The sequence below is a fragment of the Falco cherrug genome, chromosome 5 (genome assembly GCF_023634085.1).
Source record: "Falco cherrug isolate bFalChe1 chromosome 5, bFalChe1.pri, whole genome shotgun sequence".
Taxonomy (NCBI): domain Eukaryota; kingdom Metazoa; phylum Chordata; class Aves; order Falconiformes; family Falconidae; genus Falco; species Falco cherrug.
The window spans coordinates 34,571,295-34,596,759 of NC_073701.1; the positions used below are offsets into that span (position 1 = coordinate 34,571,295).

Consider the following 25,465-nt stretch of genomic DNA (forward strand, 5'->3'; position numbering starts at 1 on the left):
TGTCTCCTATCCATGCCAGAATGTCCATGGCCTATCCAAGAGGAAGCCACTTCTTGGCTTTTCTGTCAACTCAGTGAGACGAGCAACTGAAATCCTATTCTTCACATCCACTTTCAAGTGAGGAGGTTGAGTGATGCTCTTCTCACGCACACCCACCCACCCCCACACCCAATGGTGCAAATCAATTGGGAAGAGCTGCAGAAGCTAGCTTGGTGTAGAACTCATTCTGCCGTGTTCCTCTCCAGGTCCCTTCCTCATAGTAAGGGAGACATGAACAGAGTATCAAACCCACTGCACAAGGGCAGCCTGAGCATAGGTGTGTGTGGTGGGGGGCATCTCTGACCTGTAGCACTCATGGAGAGATGGGAACCCTTTACACCTCTGACAGACCAGACCTTCCTGCCTTTTCCTCCACCACTCCTTGAGGACCTGGCTTGCCATGCCAAAGAGCACATTCATACCCCCTCTACCAACTGGCAGATGCCTGTCACTCCAGAATTGCTGGTGTTCATCAGCAACAACATGGCAGGAGAAGAGAAGGAGGAAGAGCAGCAAGGGCACAGAGCCTGTTGTACAGCAGGTCCTACCTCCCTTAGTCCTCTACACCTCCTCTCCTTCTGAGGACGGAGGTTCATGAAGTATCTAGACAAAAAGTGCAAGCCTAGGGAGCCTTAACATAGAAAGGTAGGGAAAGGCAAAGGAAAAGAAGCAAGAGAACTTCTTCCAACAAATCCCACCTATCTTTGAAGGGGATAGGAGAGAGGCAAAAGCCCCCACTGCCAAAGGAAATGAGAGGAAAATTAGTGATGGAAGATTTGGAAAAGCAGGCATATCAGGTGGGCAGAGAAGCTTTCTAAACCAAAGTCCTCCCTTCCCACCCAAAAGAAAATTCAGCCCTCAACAGGAACAGAAAGAGCAACAGTTCAGAGCTGAGTTTCATGCCCAGTGAGTGTCCATCCCTGCCCTTCCCCTGCCACCGCTGCCACCCCCTCCTGGGCCATTCCCACCCACCAACACTCCAGTGTTGTTACCACAGTGTCAGAGCGTGACGCTACTCCCAATCATCTGCAGGCAGAACAATGGTCCCCATAACACAGTAGAGACAATTCGGCATGTGTGTGTGCCTGTATGTGTCTGTGTGAGAGTTTTCTGTTGTTGTAAACTTTAAGAAACAATTTTGTCAGTTTTGTATTTGTCGAGAGTATTTTGATGTTGGTTTATTTTTCACAGTCAAGTGGCATATTTTTTTTCTGGTTGTTGGGGAGAGGGGGGGGTCTTGTTTTGTATTGTTTCCTTGGAAAGAGTGAGGGAGAGTCACAGCTTCTGCTGAGCAGAGACTCCTTTCCAGTAATCCAGGATGTCATGCAGATCCTCATCCTTGGCAAACTGAACTTTCTTCCGCAGGGCATGCCCAGCTGCCATGTACACCTCCTCCCTGTGGTGCTTCTTGTAAGGCCGGAATCGTTCCCAGATCTTGTGGGTGCTCTCTGATGAGTACTCAGGGCTGGAGGAGTAGCCCGAGAAGTAGTGTCTGGGGGAGAGCTGGGAGTACGTGGAGTCTCGCTTGGACCGGGAAAGTGGCTTAAGAAATGACACCCGCTGGCTCAAGGTGTCAGCACTTTCCTCATAGTACAGGGCCGGGAAGGAGTGACGGTGCTCACTGCAATGGTAAGAAGGCTTGACCTCCAAGTGGTGGATGGCGCCCGGGGACACCAAGGGAAGACGATCCAAAGGGCTGTTGAGTGGGCTGCCCTTTTCAATGTATTTGGAGTCAGACTTGCTGAGTGGTGGGTGGTCAGGCACATCCAAGCTGAAGACCTTGGCGCTCTTGATGGAGCCACTAGAGGAGACACTGCAGGTCTTTCTGGCCACAGCAGCATCAGCACTGAGTTGGCGCTGCAAAGGGTGGTGGGAGCTTTCCTTGTAGGGTGGGGAAAGAAAGCTGGGCCGCTCTAGTCCACCCGAGGAACTGGCTGGGATGGACTGGCACTCAAAGGCCATGTCTGAGTCAACACCACTCCCACCACCCAGGAAGGAAGCTGTGTCCAGCTTGAGGGCATCAATGCAGTTGTTGATGATCTGGTTGACCTTGTCTACCTCCTTGGCTATGGTAGAGATCTCAGCAGCTGAGCCTTGCCCATTGTCAAGCTCCCTCAGGTCCTCATCCCGCTGGGTTCGCTCCAGCCCATCCCCAGCACCAGTTCGCACCTCAATGTAGTTACCTTTAGTGGTAACTTTAGGAGTCTCCATCCCAGCCTCCATTGACTTTGATGGGGGCAACTTCTCCCCAATCATGGAAGGGATGGAGGACATCCGTGAGACAGGGATGACTGGTGGCTCACCCAGCTTCTGGGAAGGATGGACCATGGTGCTGGTATCAATATCTGATCCATAACGCATTTCCAGAATGGTTTTTTTGACATTGAGGGACTTCTGTTTCTCTTCCTGCATCCTCCGCTTCCGTAGGCAGTAGTACACCACCCCTAGGACAATGACCATGCCAAAAAGGCAACCCAAGGTGGTCATGATATAGTGAGTGGTGGTGGAAGTACTGGAAATAGGGTCCTCCCTGCCTTTGCTCCGGGTTGCAAAGGTCAGGCAAGTGTGGTTGTAGCGCCTGTTGTTGCGGATGGAGGCCACACAGAAAGTATAATCAGTGTGGGCCTTCAGCTTGTTGACAGTGACATACTCCTTCTTGCTCTTCAGTGTTGCTATGTCAGAAACATAGCTGTTGTTGTACTGGACCAGCACATACATCTTACTGTAGGGCATGGGGATGGTTACCATCAGGATGGCTGAGGTGATGGTGACATCATGGAGCTTGATGCTGGGACTGAACGAGGAGTCAGTAGTGGAAGAGGCTGGAGGCTTTACCGAGAGGAAGTCCCCAGGGCTGATGGCTGAGCCTTCATCCAGGTCTCGCTGGGAGTCAGGCGTATAAGGGGTAGGGTTGACCCTGGAGAGGGAGGGGATGGTGCCACCTCTGCACATGGACTGGAAGATGGTGATGGCATTGCGGTTGTGGTGAGGCCGAGGTACCAGGAGCGGGTACCCAGCAAACTCCCGTGGAGTCTCACACTGGAGCCGGTCGTAGTTCTTGGTGACATTGTTGAAGAGTGCCAGCCAGTTAAGAAAGCTGTAGAGGCTACAGTCGCAGTTGAAGGGGTTGCCAGCCAGCTCACACACCATCAGATTGCTCAAGCTGGTGAAAGTGTTCCCCTCCAGACGGCTGAGACGGTTAGATGACAGGTCAATGCTAATCAAGCTGGGGCACTCAGAGAAGGCAGTAGGGGTGACCAGCTCAATTAGGTTGTGCTGCACAAAAAGGAACTGGAGACGGGCCATGCCCCGCAACATGCCCTCGGTCAGGTTGGTGAGTTTGTTGTAGCCCAGCTGTAAGACCTGGAGGTTTGACTGGCCCATGAAAGCCCCATCCTCGATATAGGAGATCTCATTCTTGGTCAGGTTCAAATCAGTCAGGTTGCCAAAGCGGTTGAGGGAGGAGTACAGCACCACTTTGAGCTTATTCTCATTCAGACGCAAGTCGTGCACTGTGCTGTTGATGTGCTGGGGGATGGTCTCATACGGGGGCTGGTTCTGGCTGCAGATAGCCAGCCACACATAACCTTTGTCCCCCTCAATCAGCCAGCAGTCACCTCGCACGGTGCCAGGGGAAAACAAGCAGAGCAGGGCAGCTGCCCACAACCCCAGGCACATCATGGTCTGCAGTGGTGCCCTCATCAGGACAGAAAAAAAAAAAAACCAACAAAGAATACCCTCAAATCTCAGGACCACAGCAAAAGGAAACTAAGGGGCAGAGGGAAGAGAAAGGGCCAGTACCTGGGGTTTAGCAATGGAAGGGCATGAGCACCCCAGTCCTACTGGGTGTCATCACCATTGTTTCTTCTTGCCCTCTGGGTCAAGCCAGGAGCATGGAGCAGGGGGAACACATGCAATCTGCTTGCAGTACACCCAAAAGCTATGACCATGGATGGTTGGTCTGGGAGCTACCTTGTGCTTCTTTTCTAAACAAAAAATCAGACTGAGGATAGCAAATCTTGTTTGATGTTCATGAGTGACTCACCCACTTTTTCCACTTTTCTCCCTCCCCCCCACCCCCCACCCCCACTTAACCCACCCCAAAACAAACCCAAGTCCTCCCCGCCTCTAGTCTTCCCCTGCCCTTCCACGGTGTGATTTGGAAGAACAAGGCAGGGCTGCCTCCTCTGTCGCTCACGCTCCCTTGGTTCCTCCTCCTTCTCTTCCTTCTCTCCTGGGTTCTCTCTGAGAAGCTTCAGAGCTTCAAATCAAACATGTCGAAAACAAAACTACAGAGAGGGAAAGAGCAAGTGTGCACAAGAGATCCATCTGTCACTGGAACCTGAAAAACAAAGCACACAGGAGACAAGAAGAGGCATCAGTTGGAGAAGTCTTTGAGATAACAGTATAGAAAGCAAGGTTTCATGAGAAGTTTCATGAGAAGAGAGAGATGGGGAAGAGATGGCATTATGGGGAGGTGCAAGCATGAGAGGAGTGGTACTGCCTACCATGCTGATAAGCCTTTGAGAAGGGAAGCCTTACGACATATGATCTCATATAAGGTGTATGCAGAAGGGTACCCAAACTCCCTTAAGTAAAGTGATCAAAGCCAGGGACCTGGTGGAAGGCATCACCTGGGGGTAGAAGGGGAATGGGAGGGATGGTGGGAAACATAAGGCTGTTATTGCAGGCAGCTCAAACCTCCTAGTGTAAACAAAGGCAAGCCCCAAACACCGCCAAAGCCATGGATTTTCAGCTGCCTGAAAATGATGTACACAGAATGCATGAAGCAGGGAAAATGCAGACAAGCCTCCCCCCCCAAAAAAAAAAAAAGCAACACTTTTTTGTTTGTTTCCTTTCTTCCTTGATGCAAGAGGGATAAATAATTCAAGCCACATGTAACTACTTGTGCTCTAAAAATTGTTACTGCCTCTTAGTGCAGGGATAAGGCTGTTGAGGTGAGCCAGCCTGGCTTGATCCTGCTGGGTTGGGCAGGCTGTAGGCAGTGTGTCAAATACCAGCCTCCAGTCTCTCACCCAGCAATGCCAGCAGTCCTAAGCTGGAGCCCACCACCCACCTACCTCCCCATCAAAGAGAGATGTACAGCTTCCATCTTCCTACTTTGCCACCTCTCCTTGGAGGCCGTGAACACCGCCCCTTTGTGGGAAAGGACACCTCAGGAAAGGACAGGCTTCCTGGTCCTGATTGGGAAAGGCAGCCCGGAGCACCCTTCCCTCCAGCCACAGCTTCAACCCTTCTCCCACTGTGCTGAGGCAGAAGCCTGGCAGGGGTGTCCTCAGGCAGTGCAGAGGAAATATTTTCATATAGCAGATAAAACATGTGGGCACTGCACCCTCTTTTTTTTTTTAATTTTGAGAAGAAATAAAACAATAAAAAACAGAGAAAAGGATTCTTAGTTAATGAAAAATAAAGATTCCCTTTTGCCCCTGGTATTTTGGTGGGAGGCTTCTCACTAAAGATATCTCCGAAGCTTTTGCTGCAAAAGCTGAACCAATTTCTAGCAGAGAGACACAAAGGGCAGAAATAAAATGAAGGAAGATAAATGGAGGAGGAGTGAACCCTTGAGGAACAAGGTTTACGTCTGTGGAAAAATCTGAGCTGATTTGGGTCTGTGGAATTACCAGGCCAGCTGGATTAAAGGATCAGAGATAGTGTCACAGAGAAACACTTAAATATTCAATAATCCAAACAGTAAAGCCAAGATGGAGAAGGGGAGGGGGAGAAGAGCTAGACCAATGGAAAAAACAGAGAGAAAGCTCTGTCCTCAGAGCTCATCATCTGAGGCCAACAAACTCATGTCATAAATGTCATTTATGGTTGTCATGATGGCCTCCAGCTGCTGCCCCAGCTTTGCATCAGCCAGCGCTGAAGCAGAAGGCACAGGTTTTTACATTCTGTTGCTTTGTTTCTCAGCCTTATAATCCAATAAGAAATAATTTCCTGACACTGTCTCCCCAGATGCATCAGATAAGAAGCACATTTGGCTCTCCACAGGCTGGGACCCACAAGCCTCTGATATTCCTGATCACCGGTCCCCTGCCCTGTCCCACCTTTTCCAGAGGTGACTCCATGCAGAGATACAGCCAATCCCTCACACCATCTCTGTCCCTCTACCTTCCTCTTTAATGCCCCTTCACTTTGCCCAGTCTCTTGCACTAAATAAAAGAGTGACAGATACTACCAGGCTTTTTGCACATTGGTGTCCAAAGTATGTCAACCCCAGGAGAGGCCAGGGGCAGCCCCTGAGCAAGCAATGAAAAGCTTAACCCATATTTTAGCCAGCATCCTTCGCTGAGCATTATGCTTTGGCCTGTCTGTCTCACCTCACCAAATACTCTGCACAATATCCAACTCCATACAGAAACATCCCATCCCCCTTGCTTTGACCCCTTCTGGTAGGGGAGGCTGCTCCAAATGCTGTGCTGAAGTCATCACTGCCTGCTGTAGCTTGTTCATGGTGCACAGGGAGAAACTCTGAGGTCAGGACCACGTTCTTCTGCAGCAGCCCCAGCAATCACTAAAAGCCACCCCATCCCACCCAGGGAGATGCATTCAGGCAGCACAGAGAGGGCTTGGAAGGGGAGATGTCCTAGCAGCCTGAAAAAGAAAGAGGTTAGGGGGTGGATGGAAATGAAGGTGGTGTTTATGCTTGGTATGTGTCAAAAAGAAGGGGGCCGTGCAGAGAAGACTTGCTTCCTGTCGATCACCCACCTTGGCTGTGCAACCTTGCCTCAGCCAAAGGAAGGGCCAAGCCAATCCTCAAGCCAAACTTGTTGGTTCCCTCAGGTCCCCAAGGTGACTACATACAAGAAATATGCAGACCTTGCCATTCTTCCCCCAACAGCTCCTGTCTCCCCACTATCGCACTGGTTTTAAGGGTCCTGAGGCTAGCCTAGCCTGTGGCCTCCTCCACTCTTGTACATGGCCCAGGACTCCGTTTCAGCTCAGGAGTGCTGGTGTCCAGCTCCACCACAGCCATGCCCTGCCCTTTAGGGAGCAGCTGCTCCCTGACACTGGCAATTCACAGGCAAGGGGAGGTCAGGGATGGGGGTCAGCAGCATACCCTCCCTAAACTGTCTAAAACCAAATGAACACAAATCAGATAGCATTGGAATCCAGCATCACAAGGAAGCAACACTCCTTTCTGCTGGCCTGAAAGCTGCTGACAGTGAAATTGGCTGATTCTCTTCCTTGCTTCTCAGGCAAGAGAGCAAGAAGACACAGAGTGGAAGGGTGGGCAGGGAGAGCAAGAGCAAGCAACTCCAGCCCAAAGGAGAGCCAGTGAAGGGGGACACACAAGTTGTGGAGAGCCTGGTTTCAAGACAGGCTGTGGTTATAGGCAAGAGGAAGATTTGAGACGTGGGATCTGTTTTACATGGCAGATGCAGGGTCACCACCTGCATCTGCTGGACCTACACAGCTGTAGGATCCCAACACTCTTCAGGGTAACTCAAGATGGCTCTTACAATGTGCCCCTGGCTCTTGGCCATCCTGGCTTCTGGCCATCCTCATGTGTGCAAGAGCATCAAGGAACACGAATGGCATTGTGCATGAATGGCTGTACCCTCCTCGGCTGGCACAAAGTCAACCCATCAGCTCCCAGCTCCTGATAATTTCCCTCTGGTTTATTCCCTACTAGTGGATTCCTGGATGTTATTGGCATATCTTTGCACCAGAGTGTTTGGAGAAAAGCAGGAGGTCACAGGGATGGTTCCCCTCTTCAGAGGAGAGAGCGGGAAGGGTGAAATGGAGGGAGGAGAGCCCCAAATCTGAGTCAGGAGCTTGCTGTACTGATAGCCATAGACAACTCTTGATTAAGCATTAAGGTGGTGCAGGGGGTGACACAGGAGCACAGTCACTAGTTAGATGGACAGGCATGAGGGCAAGTTAAAATACAACCACTGAAAGTATGGAGAGACATATAGACATATACAAGCTGTGGCTGAGGGGGTAGAAGGACCACAAGTGAGAAAGGATACAAGCTCTAGGGGCTACAGTGTAAAAAGGCAACCAGAAAAGCCACATACAGCAGCAATTTGGGCCTGAAATTCTGACCTTGTTAACCTTGTCCTCCTGGGGCCCAGTGCACTGGAAAAGCCAGCACTTAATTCTACCATTGCTTAAACGGTGCTAAGAGCCTCCCATTAGAAATGCATGCATTAAAAACCTGCCAAACATTCATGGCTCCTCTGGGGACACCCCGAAACCAGGCCAAAGCTCCTGCTGTTTTCTTATACTTTGTGCTGCAGCTGGGCAACAGCCCTCTTCCCAGCTCAATGTGCTGCTTGCTCCTGGCTAGCCTCAGGGCACAGGCACCATCTCCAACTGGTTCTGCCTCCCCCATCTTGGCTTCAGGGTCCTTCCAGGATTTCTGTAACCACTTTCCAAAAAAGGCCTTTCCCAGGGATGTTTGGTACTGTCAGTTAGTGCCTTACTTGAAGGGACTCTCCACACCTGCTGGATAGTTTCTGTAGTACACACTGGTCTCGGCATCACTGCAGCTGCTTATATCACCACACAGAGATGTTCCTTGCTTCTGCTCCTGGTTATATTGGAAGGACAGTGCTGTGGGAGAAGCTTGCAGCACAGATGTGGCACTTACACAACAACAGCCCCTCCCCTCAACGCCACTGCTTCCAGGGATGCTCCGATTTATTGCAGGAATTACCATCAAGACATGCAGCAAAGAACCTGTTGCTGTGCCCAGAGGTGCTCCAGAAGCCCTGAGAAGTTTGGGACCAAGAGAAGAGGGAGCAGGAAGCATGATGACCTGTGGATTTGTGACGTGGAAGACATCTGAGAGAGAGAGTTAAAGTCTTCTGCTGCAGCTTCTCTGTTGTCCACCAAGGGTTGAGCTCAAACGGCACTCTTGGCTTTAATAGGGTTCTGTGAAGGTTTCTCTTGTTTTCTCTCTTCTCTAATTTATCCCTTTATTTTCATGAAGCATGTAAGATCTCAGCATCTCTGAGATCCATCCCAATGTTACAATTATTTGAAATTGGCCCTGTAGTTTCAAAAATCTAGAGGAAAGAGGAGCTGGCTTAGGCAGAAACAAAAAGAAAAAAGAAAAGGTTGTAAAGCCAGCCTAGAAAGTCATGCAACAAAAGGTGTTTTCATGTTACTAATGAGACATGCTTTCATATCTTACAGGGGTTGAACTGGTATCAATGTGTCCTGCTGAAGGGTGGCCACTCAATGCTAGAAACTCTGTGAGTTTTGGCAGAGTGCTGCCCCAAAAGAAATCTTATGGTTCAACTCTGGGCAGGTTCATTTTACCATCTACAAATGCACAGTGCCTGCTGGGGAAAAATCATTCCTCTGAATAGCCCTGCCATGAGTAGGGAGAAAGCTTGCAGCTCCCAAACTCCAGCTGTCCCTGACACAAGGAATCCCAAAGTACTAGGATCCCAGAAGGACACTGCGGTGAGGAAGCCCACGAAACCACACAGGATCTCAGCTGCTTCTCACAGGACACTGCTGCAAGGATGCTTGGATACTGCTGCAAGGATGCTTGCAGCACTCAAATTCCAGCCAGCAACAATGGGGCTTTGCACAGAGGTAGGGCAGGGGTCTGAAATAAAGGCTGTAGGACTTCCCCCAGGACATGCTGCTCTGCAGTCCTGCCCTTTAGCCAGTCTGGGGCACAGGACAAGTTCAGGTGTTAACCTGAACTGAGCATCTGCTATACACATGCACCCAGGCTCAAGCAAACTTACAGCCATTGGCTCTAAACCTTTGCTGGGCCAAACAGCTTAAAGACCAACCATGAAAAAAACCAGCACGATGCTGTATATAAAACCCCTGCTCTCCCATCACGCCTCCCCAACAGCAATTAGATGCCTAATTTGTTACACAGCAAGAAAGAGAGAATGGGAAAGCTCAGGGGAGAAAAATGAAGCAGCCTAGAATCATGAAAGAAAAGAGAGAGCTTTAGAAGCATAAATCTTATTTTAGAGTAATAAATACCGCCAGAAAGGTCCTTCATATGCCAGTGGTTCCCTGGCAGACCAGAGGGCCACCTTTGTTTTCCAAAGTGAAATGGTTACCTTTTATATTAATATGATTACTGAAGATTAAGTGGGATTTGCATCAAGCCAGCTCCACCCAGACAGCCCACGGCAGCAGCCCACAGGAGTGTGTGCATGGGGGTAGGCTGGGGGAACAACCTTCTTCAGGTAAAAGAGGATGTCAAGAGATTACAGGTTCCCTAAAAAAAACCTAGCAGCAATAAAGCTGCCTTCACTGCTCTCTTTCCAGGGGAGACGGGGGTCTGGGAAACATCACTCCCCTTGGTGTCATCCCATGAGCCCAGACATAAGACAGTGGAAAGGCTTAGAAATAATTCCTGTTGGTGATGGGGAGGGAGCGTGGGCTCTGTGTGACTGTCTGTAGGGACCTGCCACAGGGAGTGCAACGGCAAGACTGGCACTGCCTGTGCACGTGTATGAGTGTGCATGTGTGTGAGTCACTGTAGAGAAAGGGGTGGCAGTGTCGGCTCCAGGAGTGTGAGGCGGTGGGGGAGTATGTGTGGAGGAGTTGCTATAGGTGTTGGGGTGGAGGTGCAGGCTGGGTATCTATGTGGGTTAATCACTCTGCAAAGCAGGGAATGAGTGCTGACTCCTGGAGGGGGAGGAATTGCCATGGGGAACTAGGCAAAGCACTGGTTGTGAGTGTGTGTGTGTGCGCGTGTGCGTGCGTGCGTGCGCGTGCGTGTGTGTGTGTGTGTGTGCGCGCACGTATGTTTGCATGAAGAAGTCATTGTGGAAAAAGTGGTGGGAGTTGTTAGCTCTGTGTGAGGCACCATAGGGGATGGGGTAAGGTTGTGGGCTGTGTGTGGGTGTGTGTGGATCATGGGAGACGACCACAGTTATGTGAATGTGTGTATGGGAGAAGGGCTGTAGGAAAAGGGGTGGGAGCACTCCATCTGTATGTGTCCCCTGACATGAATCACTGTAGGGAGCGGGATGCGAGGAGTTGCTGTAGGGGACAGGGAATGACCTCTGCTCTCTGCGAGCTGTTGGGGAGTAAAGGGACAGGAGTGGCAGCTCTGCATGAGTATGCATGTGAGCTGCTGCAGGTAACAGCCCAGGAGTGGGGGCTCTGCGTAGGTGGAAGGGAGCTGCTGTAGGGAAGCAGGGTGGGAGTGTTGGCTCTGTTTGTGTGCAGGGCTTTGCTGCAAGGGAGGACAGCATGTCTGGCATGAAGCCAGGAGCAATTCTTCGGCTGTATGTGATGTCACTGTGAAGACCCCCATCCCCTCAGGGTCACCGTGATGCCTCCACTGTCCTGCGCTGGCCTTGCTGCCCAATTTCCTACAACAGCAGCTCCTGGCTTTCACCAGGCTGGCTGTGAAAGGCAGGTCCACAAGCTATTTGAAAGATGCCCTCACTCAAACCAAGCATACCTCTAGTATTTCTGGATGCTAAATACATTCCCAGCAATGCACTGGCACCAGTTTGGAGTGCCACCAAACATGCTACCCTGCACGGAGGGGGTTAGTCCTTGCATTACAACTCACTACTGTCTCTTGCTGGAGGGACTCAGAGACTGAGCAATCGCATAGCTCCTGGGCTCGCTAAGGGTAGCAATCACTTCACAAGGTGCACTGGCAGCCAGCCATCCTGTGGAGGATACCTTCAGGCCTACAAACTCCTGTGGGGCACAAGCACTGGCATTCCAACATTCCTCAACATACTCTCGCCTTCCAGCCAACCTTCTCCTGAGTGGCCATCTGAAAGAGGTTCCCTCACTAGCAGTGAGACCTCTCTCCAAGTAAGACAAGCAGCCACCCCGGTACAACTTCAGCATGAAAACTCCAGAGGTCAAGCCACCATTCCAATGAGAAGAAGAGGCTGCCCTTGCATAGCCTTCCCAGCCAGAGTGTCTCTGACAGTTGTTACCCCAAGTTGTTAGTCTGCAAGATGTCAGAAGATGGACAGCCCCTGTGCTCAGGTTTCCTGCAAATGGAGAGTCAACCAGAAGCAGAAGCTGTTACAGATGGTGGTTCAAATATAGCAGATGCAGTTCTGACCTGACGTGGGGCAGAAGCAAGGAAAGGTGTGGGAGGACATGAAGAAGCTGTTTCAGGTGACTCAAGAGTGAAATGCTGTGGCAGCATGGGCTAATGGGGACACTTCAGTCCCTTAAAACTCTTACTCTGGTCAATGTGTGCCTGGATTCAGCAAGAGAGTAGCCCCATGCTGGACAGGACATTATGTTTCCACTTGGTTACTTCCAACTTCCCTCCATTTTCCAACCCCAGGCAATGGCACAGCTCAGCCCCCTGGGGAGGGACCCTCCTCCCGGCCAGCTCACCCACCTATTTTTCAAGCTAACATCTGACATGCATTTTGACACAGCCGTGCCCCTCCCCCCCCCACCACTTTTCCCCACTACCTTACCTTGTTTAGTGCCTGTTTTTTTCTTCCATTGCCAAAACACAATGACTGTTATAATTAACAGATTATCTCAGTGCGACAGCTGCAGTCCTTTGAAAATTAGGTTGAATAACAGGATCCTGCCGTATGGTAATTTCTTTTCATCTCTCAAATATTTTCTCTCTCTTGCTCTCATTTCTACCTCATTTCTTTTTTTCCTTCTTTCTTCCCTCTCTCCCCCCTCCTGCCTTTGACCAGCTCCCTGACTGTATGAGTGATATCTTTGGGGTCAGACAGACAGAAGGGCTCTCTCTACCTTCAGCCTCAGCCTTCATTCCTCTTCTTTTACTACCACACATCACAGAGAGGCAGTGTTTGCAAGTAGGATCATAAACATGTCAGGAAAAACGGTGCCCACCAAAGGTGATGGTCAGGGGTCCTCTCACAAGCCCCACTGGCTCAGAAAGGCAGCCTCAGAATTCCGTGAGAAGGGGAGAAACTAGGATGCAGTAGCCCGAACCACTGCCTGCAACTTTCCCACGGGGAGCCAAGCGCAATGGTGTGGCTGAGTGGTTTGTACTGAGCTAGCCAGGGTGCTCTACCCACCCACCTACCCACCCGTCCGCCTTCTTGCTGACTCAGTATCTGCCCCTGACTCACCACTTGCTCACTGAATGGGGACTGGCAGTACTTATACGGCACCTTTCCCTCTCTCTAAGGCAATAGCTCTGCCACTTACCACCCCCTCTCCCCATTATCCACCTACATCTGTCTCTCTACCGACTCAATCAACCCAAGCCAGCCAAAAAAGCATCTTGCTTGGAATTCGGGGTTTCAAAACCAAAATAAGAACTGATGCTGCTCCCAGCTGGACTCAGACTAAAGGCTCTGGAAATTTGCTCCTCTGGGACTGGAGATCTCCTTGCCTCTGCTGTGAACTGGACTGATCCATTCACCAAAGTGTCTGGACTCCTCAGCCTCTGCTTAGGCAAACATGCCCGCACACAGTGTTTCAGGCTGCAAGGATGACCAGCCAGACACGTGGGATGAGTCTGTTGGGATGGTGCTCTGGATTTAGCAACTGAAAGGTTTCAAATTCAACATGCTCTGGACTCAAGAAATCTGCAACTTTGTCAGTTGTACCAGGAGCATCAGCTAACTATTCTTAATGCCTGGTTTGAACTCATGCAAAATGCCTTGATCCTGCACTGCTCATTTCAGCCATCTCTGTGATCTATATCACATCGCCTGTTACAATTAAACACTGCTGCTTCCTCTTGAAAAATAGGGCAGCATTCCTCCATACCACTCATCCATCACAGCCTAACCCACCTCTGCAGCGGCTAGCTCCAGCTGAGTCCTAGGCCTCTTCCTGCCTCCTCAGCACAGCCATTTCCTTTCCACCCATGGAGTTCCACCTCATTTATTTCCTTAATCCAGACTCAGTAGAACAGAAACACTTTGTCACCATTATTCTGCCAAAAGCCTAGTAGAGTCTTCTAACAAACCCTCATCTGTTCCATTGTATTTCAGCAGTCTCCGGTAATGCTCCTCCTCGGTGTCCACGATATCTCTCTTTTCATCCTTTGCCACCCTCAGCCTTCATTCTCCCTCTGCTTTCACTCCAGGCCCTGTGTTGGCTCGTGGCACTTACAGCACATCTCCTCATTCATTCACTGTCACTTATCCAAATGCTACCTTCACTTATTAATTCTCCTTTTTTCTAGTAGCATCCCTCCTCTGAATGCTTTGTACAGTCCCACTTACGTATCCAATAATAGTATTTTCCCAATGAGTGAGTCATATACCCCTTTGCTGACATTTAGAATTCTCCTTGTTCTTTGAAACACGTTTATTCATTCCCCCTCTCTGCAATTATATATATCTACTCATGGTGTTGCATTTCCTACAGCAGCCGTGCAGCAAACAGATGATCCATGCAAATAACTCAACAAAATAATTGTCTCTGCTGGTACCTTGTCATCCTCCATTTTAATTATGTAGGCCAAAGCTAATTCAATCTATGAAGCAATCAAAAATAGGGGATAACTTAATTTTAAACACACCCCACCCTTTCCTTTGTTCTTGCTTAGTCCAGATTTCAGTCTTCGTTTTCCCACCTGTTTGCTGCTCTGCCTCTTTCGATGCTGTTGGGAGCAGAGTACATGAAGGCTGCAATTGATATCGGGCTTCTGGTTTCCTAGGTGCTGTTAAATATGTTCAGTGAGAAACAAACTTTGCTCCAGACTGGTTCTGAGCTGAAAGGACATCTAAAAAAGGAGCCCTACTCAGCTAATAGGAGCACATAAATGTCTTACCCACTAACCCAGGTAATATATACTCCATGACCAGGGACTGATGCCACATCCCTCTAAATCTCTCTCTAGAGGCTTCATCAGGTAGCTCTAGCAAGTAATTCATCTGGCAGTCCCTCCTCAATTCCTCACAGTAGCCCTTATTCCTTCCCCCACACTGTTCTTTGCTTCCTTTCCAGTCCTTAGTCACCCTTGCATATGCCATATTTTATTTATTCCTTATTACTCCTCTTAATCTGCATAGGCCAAACCCTAAGCTCTGTAGTCACCCTGACTCATTTACTATCCAGGAAAAGCAACAAATTAAATCAGTGGGAAAGCCTGTGATGTCAATCTGGACAGAGAATGATATTGCACGGGGACTCCCCCATGATTATTTCTTGTTCTCTTCTCACTCATTCAGGTCTCCATTTAGCAACATACTTAACCATGCACCCAACTGTAAACCTATGCAAGCCCCATTCAGTTTCTCAATTGCTTTCTTCTGCAACATCTGTGTTGATGGTTCCCACATCTTCCAAACACAACAGATTCTCCTTCTGTGCTTCCTCTCCTAGCCTCTTTGTTACCCACCCACCAACATCCTTTCTCTCGCTTTGAGAAATTCAGACTTCTCCTTTTTTTTCCTTTTGCTTGTTTGGATTTTCTTATTTTCACTGCTGCCTGGGGACTCCAGCTTGTAATTTCACCTCCCTTTTCCCAAGACTGCTATGTTGAATAAAACACTGACTTCCCCCTCTGCTCTCCAGTATTCTGAAACACCAAACTGGGCCATTGAGGAGAAAAGCTATTGGCCAGGACTACTGTCTCTGATACCGAAACAGAGCTGGCAGTAATATTTACAGGCTACTTTGAAAGCTCCAGGGATGGCTTGTGGCCAAAAATGATGATATCCACCCCCTCTTTTTTTTTTAACGATGTCTTCCTATGACTCAGTCTGGTCCATAAGTCAAAATGAGATTTTTTTTTTAACCATCCTCTCTTTAAGCAATGAGAACAAGAGTCTAAGAACAGAACGCTGTAGCATCACGGATAGGACGGGTTACGTCACGAGTAATACAACTTGGGGTGTCCTTGGTGGCTTTAAAAAAAGCAGAACAAAAGGCATATGTCCTCATTCCAGAGAAATTAGTTTTGGTGGAGCTAAACCAGCAACTGCCTGAGTTTTCTAAACTTAGTTTTACCTGCAAGCAAAGCCAGAAACATGTGGGAAGCAGAGACACCACGACCTCAGGGGGCTCATGACTTCCTGGGCTCAGTGAGGAGCTATCCTGCCCTTTGTTATCCACCATTGTGCAGAGGCAGTCTGGAATAAAGGGGACGGTGCAGGGGGAACTGTGACATCTGTTCCAAAGGGGGACTGTGGCATACCAACTCAACCTGCCCACACACCCTTACCTCTGCCTCTCGCTATACAGTCTGCAACCGCAAACAGCCATTCAGCTGGTTGATAATCGAGCAGTTCAGCCAGAGACCACTTAATTTGTTCCTTGCCTTCTTTGTCTGCCGGTGGCAGGGAAAAGCGCATGTTTGGAAATTGGCAGTGTTGTGTATAGCATTACTGGGCTGGAGTTACACTGACTGCTACAGGGGCTGAAAAAAAAAGCGAACAAAAAAACCCCCAAAAAGTAACAACATAGGAGAGGAGGGGAGAAGGCTGAGAGCTGGGGAGAAAAAGGGTGGAGTGGGATCAGGGGAGAGCCAGGCAAGGAAAAAGGGAGAGAAATGAGATGGTAAGAGATACAGGACTAGATACTATGATGATAGGGACATTAAGAATATGATAGATTGTCAGAAAAGGAAGGCAAACAGAGGCAGGCACAGAGAAAGAGACAGAGACGAAGGAGGGGCGGGGGGGGGAGAAGAAAGAGAGAGCCAGAATTAATTTAGGAGGGATATACTGAAAACATAATCTTCTCAACAGAGAAAAAGAGAGAGAGAGAGAGAATTAAACAAACAGTGACAGGAAACTGGGAAAGAATAACTTTTTTTTTTTATGAGCTTGTTAACATTTGTGAAGTTAAGTAACCCTAAATTTATGCCATTAATTTGCATGTATTACGGGTTTTTTCTCTGCTGCCAGTTTATAGTCTCTGTGAAACCTTTAAAAAGTGGCTTTTTTTCCTCCTTTTCCCTTCGCTTGTGTTAATTAAGGCTTGTGATATATGTATATTTTTACACCGCTGCTGTGCTCTAGCATTTAATCATCAAATGGCCCTTTTTGCCTTTTCTTTGGGCCGCGCCTCTCTCTTCCCCTCCTCTCCACAGAAGGATCAGGAGGCCTGTTGGTGCACCCATCCACACGGACCTGTAAGCGTGCCTAGAGCCAGGCTGGGCTCCCACTGACCCCTCTCCCTGTGAAATAAGGTGGCTCTCACAATACATGGATGGGGGGAGGATCTTCAGCTCCTGAAGAGTTAACAGCTCAAATCCACTCGGGCAATCACATTGCCACACTGAAGCACGCTGTATTTACACATTAGCAATCACTGGGGAGCCTTAAAATTGGATTCTCGGGGGAAATCCAGCCAAAGAGCACAGTGATATTCCTAATGAAGGTAGTCACAGCCAGAGCTGAGGGAGGCACACAATAATCTCCTCTTGGAAGAAAAGGGGGTGCAGGTCATGCACCAGTGCTTTAGTAGCACCTAGACATCTCAGAACTTGGACGTACATAGGAAGAGCTGCTGTAGAAAATGCAAGTCCGGCATCTCCCCTCCTTCCAGGGAACTGCCCCACACCTGTTCCAAGGACAGCCATCCCTCCTCTCCTCCCAAGGACTCTTCTTTCTGGGCAGACATCTCTCCCCTAAGCACATCACCGACTTTGGAAGTGCCCAAGGCCAACACAAAGCGTAGCTGGTGGAGCCCTTTTGGCAGCTCTCCCAGCGAGCATATTTCTGAGCTCAGCTGGACAGGAGTCTTGGTCCTAAATGTGCTTTGATTGCTTTGCTCCTCTCTAAAGGCTCTGTATCTCCCAGCTGTAAGCAGAGTTTGCTGAAGCAAGAAGCATGTTGCTAAGCCTGGTTTGGATGCTGTTTGGTCTCTAGTGGAGCTGACGGGATTTGTCTTGTTAAAAGCCAGCTGAGCTGAGACCACGAACACTGAACATTGATTCAGACCTAAACACCCACCATGGGAAACCCAGCAATTGGAGCCGAGAATAAAGGTAATTGCTGGTCACAGTAAAGATGGTGTTCCCTCACTCCCTGTGGAGGAGGCTTGTGATCTTTCTGGGGCTCTGACAGGCATATGACAGGTCTCTGGAGGGTCTCTGCTGAACTGGAGTTGGGATGGAGAGGCAGGGGAGACAGACCAGGCTTTCCACACTGTCACTATTATTTTGCCGTATGGGGGTGTTGAGCACCAGAGAGGATATTCTGATTTACTCCCTGGCTTATGGTTGCTGTGGCAACAGGAGAAATACAGGCCAAACCAGGCTGCATCTGCAATGTGGTGGTAATAGGGAGTTTGGGCTCCCATGTGTGTGTTTGTTTGTTTGGCTGTTTGCAGGAGCCACATGGTAAAAAAGCACTGTCGCAATGGAAAGGGAATGGGGTCCGAATTGTACCCAGACAAATACACCCTCCTCTCATGCAACAGAGGAACAGTCATGCATACAGTCATATTCACAGCACACAGCCTGAGGAACATCAGCAAATACACATCTATCTTCCCACTACATACACACCTCTGGAGCTGGGGATTCCCTAGCTACTCTCCCACTATCCCAAGAAAAGGCACACTTCTTGTTTCACAAGTACAAAGCCCCTGTGCAACAGCAACTTTCTAGTAGTGCTCTGAAGCATGACTAAGAGTCTGGCCTATCAGCTTGTGTCAGCAAGAAAATCTCCTCTGCCATCAGGTCCACACATCCCAGTTAGCCATGATGCTAAGGGATTACAACCCCCTCCATTGGCTGCTGAGCAAATACTCCTCCTTGCAAATACTCCTCCAGCACATCCTAGTGACTAGTTCTTACCCTCCCGACACAATTAACAAAACAAACAACCCAGTCTCAGTACTCATATCCCCAGCTAGGAAAGAGAGCCTCCGTTTTTAACATCAGAGTGAGCCCTCAGGTCACATATATTGGCCTGTTGCAGACACCAGCCTCCAGCTGTGACACCACCATTTTATGAGTCTGCCAGCATAATTCCCATCCCAGAAATCAAGTTGTAAAACAAAGTAAAGCTTCTTTCCCTCCCTCTCCTCCAGCCTGCTGGGACCTGAGTATTCTCAACCTAAACTGTGGCCTTTGGAGAAAGGCTCAGTGTCCAGCGCATCCAAAGTACTGGCCCCAGAGAACTCCTTTGGGTCAAGTGGAAGGAAGGAGATGATTTTTCAACTGCCCTTCACAGCCTCAGAGCTGATCCCTGGAGAACTGGAAGCACAGCTGGAAGCTGGAAGCTTTATACCAATGCAAAGTTGCTATTCAGTCACATGATCTGTTCTTCCTTAACCCACAGTCCATAACAGGCTGAGGCTAGCAAGGTGCAGGGGAGAACTGGTCTGATGCCAGGGCAGTAACAGGATTTACTCAGGCATAGAAGTCTTGATGTTTCTGGAAATCAGGCTCCCGATCAGCTTTGGGATTATCGCATTGGAATTTTCATAATGGAGAGGCAAAGTCCATCACAGCGACAACCTGCATTTCCTCAGTCTGGCATGACAAGGCCCTGTGAGGTGGGATGTCTCTATGGGGACAGTGCACATGGGGCTGAGACACTGCCAAGACAAGGAGTGGCACTGAAAATCCAGTGGTGTCTGTAACCTGTTGGTTGCTACTCGTAGTGACCTGAAGGACATTGAGGTAAAAAAAGGGGGGGAAACAAGGGGGTTAAGGTTAAGCCGAAAAAGACAAAGTGATGAAGATGAGAAGCTCTGCAGGCATGAAAAGCTTCTGCAGAACATTGTGCAGAGAGAAGTCCAGCTCAGTCCCAACACGGAGAAGACAACCACAGGATGTGTGGTGGCTGGATGTGTGCTACAAGAATGCTATGAGTTTGCAAAGTGCCCAGCCACCCAGGTCCCTGTGCATGCAGGAGAGGTGAGGTGGGGCACAGATTCTCCTCCTTTGACTCCTGGCTGCCTTTTCTCCCATCATTCCTGAGACTCCATCTGGCTCCACTATTTTTACACACATACACAAAATAGAAGAGAAAATAAACACTTAATTTCTAACCTAATCAGCCCTTCTCTCACTAATTAGCACCCTCTGAGCACATCCACAGGCTGTGAGAGATACTCTGGGGCTGATAATGACCCCCAACCTGCAGCTGCATATGCTGAAGGGTCAGCAGAGCCAAGAGCAAGCCAGGGGGGAGGCAGGGAGCAGAGCGACTTTTGCCATTTGTTTTTTTTTCTCGCAAATCTGGGATACAGGAAAGGGGATGTCTCTTTCCTAGCAGGATCCCTTGTGTGTAAGTGTTTTTCGGTGAGAGAGAGTGTGTGTGTGCATGCATGTGTGCCGAGGAGGGGGGAAGCTGGAGAGGTTTGGAGGGAGGGGACTGGAACAAAATTCTGGCACTGAGCCCAAACCTGAAACACATGCCAATTTGTGCCTCTTGCTGGTGGTAATGAAGGGCTCCGTTCAGGACACACGGGACACTAATTAAGGGGCTTCAAAGGCGGCTTTCTGCAGAGTGCTCTCTAAAGGGGGGCTGAGGGGAGGAAGGAGCACAAGAGGGGGGTGTTCTCCACTCAATGGAAGACTTCTGGCTCCTTGTGCTGCTGGGGAAGGCACTTTTTCTTTCTCCCTGTCTCCCATAGCAACTCCTACCCGTGAGAGCTAAGAAGGTGCAAGCATCTGGCAGCTCCAGGCAAGCCCTCAACAGCTAGCAGGCAAGCCAGGTTCCTGTACGGAGTGTGTGCTGCTATGGGGAGGGGAAAGCTCCCAGTGAAAGTAGAGGGACACCATGCTGAAAAGAAGAAAAGGTGGACAAGCAGCATGGCCAAAAGAGAGAAGAGAAAGCTGGAAGGGAAGAGGCAGGATCTCAGTGTGATTGGTTTGCAAATGTAGCACCTATAGGAACAGGAGTTGCCCTTAGTCTCCAGGGGTTTCCAGGGAATAAAGCTCTGGATCACCACAGGTCAAAACTCCATGTCTGAGTCTTGTCAACTACATCCCATGGGCTTATTTCTCATGAAAGACTGGATGGGGTAAACTTTGTGAGTAGGGCAATGGGCAAGGCTGAGAATGTGCTTCCAATGTGTCAGTCTGGGCACAAGGCTCTAGGCTTAGCTGGGCACCAAAGACAAACAAGCACTGCATGGGCATCCACAGAGCTCTAGCCCACTTCTAGGAGCTTCACAGACCTTAACCCTACAATGCTGAAGCATTGCAGATTCACTCATAGCTGTAGTGTTCCCGTGTCAAAGGGAAGGAGCCAAGCTGCAGAATGGGTGATGTGACTCAGCCATGGCCACCAAAGAGTCTCAGCTCAGCCCTTCTGCTTCCTACCTGGTACCTTAACAGCACAACTGCCCACCCTCCCTCCATGGGAGTAAGCATGAAACAGCAGCTGTGGTGGAAAACAGGCCTGTGCTGAGATTGATTAAACGGGGACAGAATGTGGGAGGAAAGAGAAGAATAAATTGGCAGCGAGAGCAACAGAGCGTTAGTGAGAGACAGGAAGAAAGGATGAGTGAGAAAGATGGTGAGGAAGAGAAAAGAGAGAACAGAGGGTTATCTACGGATTACATTCACTGGGCCATGCACCAAGCACAGAGAGAAAGTGAGGGAAAGAAAAGAGAGGTGATACGAGCACATGAGAAGGAGAAGTGAGAAGAGATTCACAAAGAGCAAGAGAAGCAGACAGCTTGAGAGATAAGCAGTGCTTCACTGATCCTGCACAACAGCATGCTCCCTGCCATCACTCACCACCCCACAAGCTGCCGGAGTGCCCCAGAGCTCCTCTTAGCTTCAGAGGGAGCTGCTTTCTCTATACCAGGCTATCTCAGCACCACAAATGAGTCACCTGGACACAGTGTTTGCGAGTCAGGACCAGTCCTGCCACAGTGAGACATGTGTAGACAATATTTGAACAAGGTGAAGCAGAAGGTTAGCTGAACTCATCTTTCAGCAGTCCTGTAATGGCCCTCCACAACTGTCCAGATCTTTAGTTTTTCTGACCTTTCTACCCTCTCCTGTTCAGTATCCTCCTATGCACCAGTCCACGCTTAACTACTTATTCCAGATGACCTGCTCCATGTCTCCCGTGTTCAGTGTCACCCAGCCAAAAGCACGGCCACCTGCAGCCCACAGCAGTTCAGCAGAGCTGTGCCTATCACTGAAGACAAGGAGGAGGCTCACCCTACGAGAAGCGCCTGAGGCAAGACTGGCTGAGGCGTTACTTCAGGCCCATGACTGCCCAGGGCAAGAAAAGCAGTGCAAGGCAGTTCTTAACACCAACTCTTGGGCAAAAGTCTTCACACGAATATCCAGCAATTCCCTGTCTATGTTCTTACTACTGCCCAACCATCTCACTGCCCAGCCCAAGAGGTTTCTGAGAAGAGGTGGTCAAATTTGCTGGGCAGACAGAGTCAAAAGGGTTTGAATGCAGAAAAACATTACGTGCTGGAATCAGCCCTGCAGCAGGTCTTGCAGCTGCTTGGGCTGTGAAGAATATCTGGGGTCTGCTAGGATCTGCAGAGAAAAGAGATCAGCCTCAAGGAAGTGCAGACACAGGCTCAGATGCAATTGCAAGGCACAGCCTTGGAAGGTCTTAGTTCCAGTACTGACTGGTGTCTAATGCAAGCATAAAAAACCACACACAGCCCAGACAAGTCCAAGACCCTGCCTCCTTCCATCCCACAGACCACCAAACACTTCCCATCGGCTGCTAACATCTGCTGAAACTTTAATAAGAAAGCCACAAAAGATCTAAATCAAAGGGGAGAACAGAGCTGATCACCAGCCTCTTTGGACCATGGGGGAAACAGTCAAGACCTTTAGGTTCACAGAAAGATACCAGCCTTAGTTACCATGAAGGGAGGAAACAGGGACACTCTCCAGCCTCCACTTTCCCAATTCTTCCTTCTCTCCCCCATCCTTCTGCCCTGTGCAATCCAAATTGGACGCTGTGCCAAGGATAAACAGAAAACTATTGAATCACTCTTATTAAGTTTGAACTGATTATTTAAAAAAAAAAAATCAAAAGAGAGGGAGAGAAAATCAAAGCTGGGATTACAGGCTTAGCAAGCATGAGTGCATATTCAGCCTACACTGCTCTCTTTGTGACTCTGTCACACCAGTAGACTGCTAAGAGAGTTATACCATTACTAACATGACAGCATTGTCCTACCCAGCCTGGATTAGAAATCTCAGTGGCTCTGTGGAGGGGAAAAGTCCCTTGGCAGTGGCAGGCATTTGGCCTCATGATGCCTTCCACTCGCAGCATGCTGTCCAGGCAGGGAGAAGTATTCAATTATCAGACAGGCTCTGCCTTTTCCTAGGCCAGCTTTCTCTTATTGTCTGACTGCTTTCTCCCTGGTCAGTGATGCTTGAGAATTCTGTCATGCAAGAGAAACTCAAGATGGTCCAGGCAATTCCTGAATCAGGCAGACTTCTCACAGATGAACCCCTCCTCCTCCTCATGAACACATGGTCTTCTCCAAGTACGGATAGGCTGCTTAGTCCACAGGCAGTGAATATCTCCTTCACTGACATAGGACCTCCAAAAACTGCCTGGAAAACTGGATCTCCCCATTCCCTGCTGGGTTGGGGGCATCAGCCTGTTGTGATTCCATAGTGCTTCTCCGGCCTAAAATCATCCAATGGTCACCGAGCTGAAACTGATTGCCTCATTACTTCCACTTCTTAAGCAGGACCCCACCAATTTTTAAATACATTAGAGATACGTGTGTTGCTCTGATGCATTTCTCAAACATTTACTGTTTCAGGTAATCCCCATATAACCACCATCCAAAACATCATAGCAATCAAATCATCAACCACACTGCCATCCACTGCTTGTACTCCTTGTAATGTCCCTGGGGATTGTGTTTCCTCATTGGGACAGTGCTGTTACAGTGTGCCTGTGAGCTGGCACAGATTGACAAACAAAGGCAGTTCACAACAAGAAACGCATCACCCTGGCCAGGATGCAGAAAGAGGAATTGTCATGGAGTAACATGGTTTCTCATAGCCCTGACACCAGCCAGAATTTCTGCTGATGTGATTACCAATGCTGGGGGACCAGCTTTGGTACCACTGAGGGAAAATTAAATGGATGCTGTGTGAATTGGCTGTGTCAATCCCTGGATCTTTAGAGAGGGAAGGAGGAGCTGGACTTGGAGTGAGAAAGCAAGGAGCTGAGAGGAGGAGAGAATTGGGTATGCAGTGCCTGGAGGGTGAGGGTCAGGACCAAGAGCAACAGAAGGAGCTGCCTAGGACAGCTGCTCACCCAGATGGTCTCCAGTCTGTAGGCTTCAGATCTTGCCTTAGCTTCAGCCCCGTGGCTGGTTCTTGTGGCCTCATCTCCCCACATTGCTGTTCTGCAGCCAGGAAAGCCACTGGGGGGGCAGTCTTTGTACCACTGTGGGAACTGGGACAGGGACCATGCCTCATTCATGGTACCCCAGTACTACTTCATCTGTCCCAATACAAAGAGACAAGGAAATAAACATATTTTTTCTTTCCAGAGCTGCCCCAAGGCTAGGCTACAATATTTTATGGCCCAGTTCTTAGCCTATTTGCATTTTGTATTTTTACTTCAACTGCTGTTTGTTTCCAGGCATTTGGGATGCCTAATGATTTTCAAAGCACTGTTTATTTTAATCTGTCTAATTTATTAATACAGTGGTTGGCCTCAAAGTGCTTGGGAAAGAAGAGTAAGGAAGTTGTAACCAGTGAGCATCAAACTGTCATATGATCACATCAAAGCAACAACAAGCAGCTCACTTTGTTGGCTGCATCGAGATACAGCCTCACGGGTCCTCCAGCTTGGTGGCAGGTTTCCTCATACATGTCACTCTGCAACACTACCAGGCTCACCAACTCCAGGGATGCAGTAAAAATAGCAATGTCCAGGGGTAGCTGCCCAAGAAGAGTCTGCCCTTTCTCACCTTCCCATGTGTTGTGAGAACCTAACATGCCACCATGGTGCAGATAATATAAACCATGCTGATATCCATGTGGATTTGCAGGCAGTGTTGTAATCTTCTAATAAATCAAAGGTGCACTTGGCCTCCACTATACTCTCTTCAGCCCAGCGCTCTGTGGTAAGGATACAGTTCCACACACAGAACATTCCCTGAAAAAACAGTGAGCATAAACACTGCTAGTCATGCAAATGAGATGGCTTTGAATCTCTGGTCAGTCTCAATAGGAAAACATCAGATTTCCTCAGCACCAGAAAGCAACTGACAGGTCCTGAAAATCCTAGGGGCTGCCCTCAGATAACTTTTCCTGTCTCCAGGAAAGTGGTGAATGTGCCCCATGACACATTCATGAACCTGTCCTCATCTAAGTCAAGGCCTGCAGACCACAGTCTTTTGCAGCTGGCAACTTCATAGCATCCTTACAGCTGGAGAGCCTGTGTGCTCTCAGTGGTCCCACGGAGCTGAAGAATCCCTTTCACCCATCTCACACCTGCTAGGAAAGCTCACACCAGCACAAGTTGCCTTGCCCATTGCTATTGCTACAGCTCTGATAGCTGCCCTGTCAGTGACAAACATATTAGCCATGGACCAGAACTTGCAGAAAGCAGAA

The 25,465-nt window shown here is 49.1% G+C and overlaps 1 protein-coding gene and 1 non-coding gene across 3 annotated transcripts in view; both read right to left on the bottom strand.

Moving 5' to 3' along the window:
* Window positions 1–1,153: 1,153 nt before the first annotated feature.
* Window positions 1,154–4,096, bottom strand: ELFN2 (extracellular leucine rich repeat and fibronectin type III domain containing 2). The gene has a single exon (XM_055712705.1). It carries the CDS (start codon window positions 3,739–3,741, stop codon window positions 1,315–1,317), a length of 2,427 nt encoding a protein of 808 aa, XP_055568680.1. The 5' UTR covers window positions 3,742–4,096; the 3' UTR covers window positions 1,154–1,314.
* A 59-nt stretch (window positions 4,097–4,155) lies between these two features.
* Window positions 4,156–25,465, bottom strand: part of LOC102059719 (uncharacterized) — a 50,392-nt gene continuing 29,082 nt past the window's right edge. For both annotated transcript variants that reach the window (XR_008732484.1, XR_008732483.1), the window contains one exon: window positions 4,156–4,381. This is a non-coding gene — a transcript (uncharacterized LOC102059719). The remainder of the gene's footprint in view (window positions 4,382–25,465) is intronic.

Bases quoted from the DNA above. Each gene is read 5' to 3' on its own strand.
- ELFN2 (XM_055712705.1), bottom strand. From the start codon at position 3,741: ATGAGGGCACCACTGCAGACCATGATGTGCCTGGGGTTGTGGGCAGCT.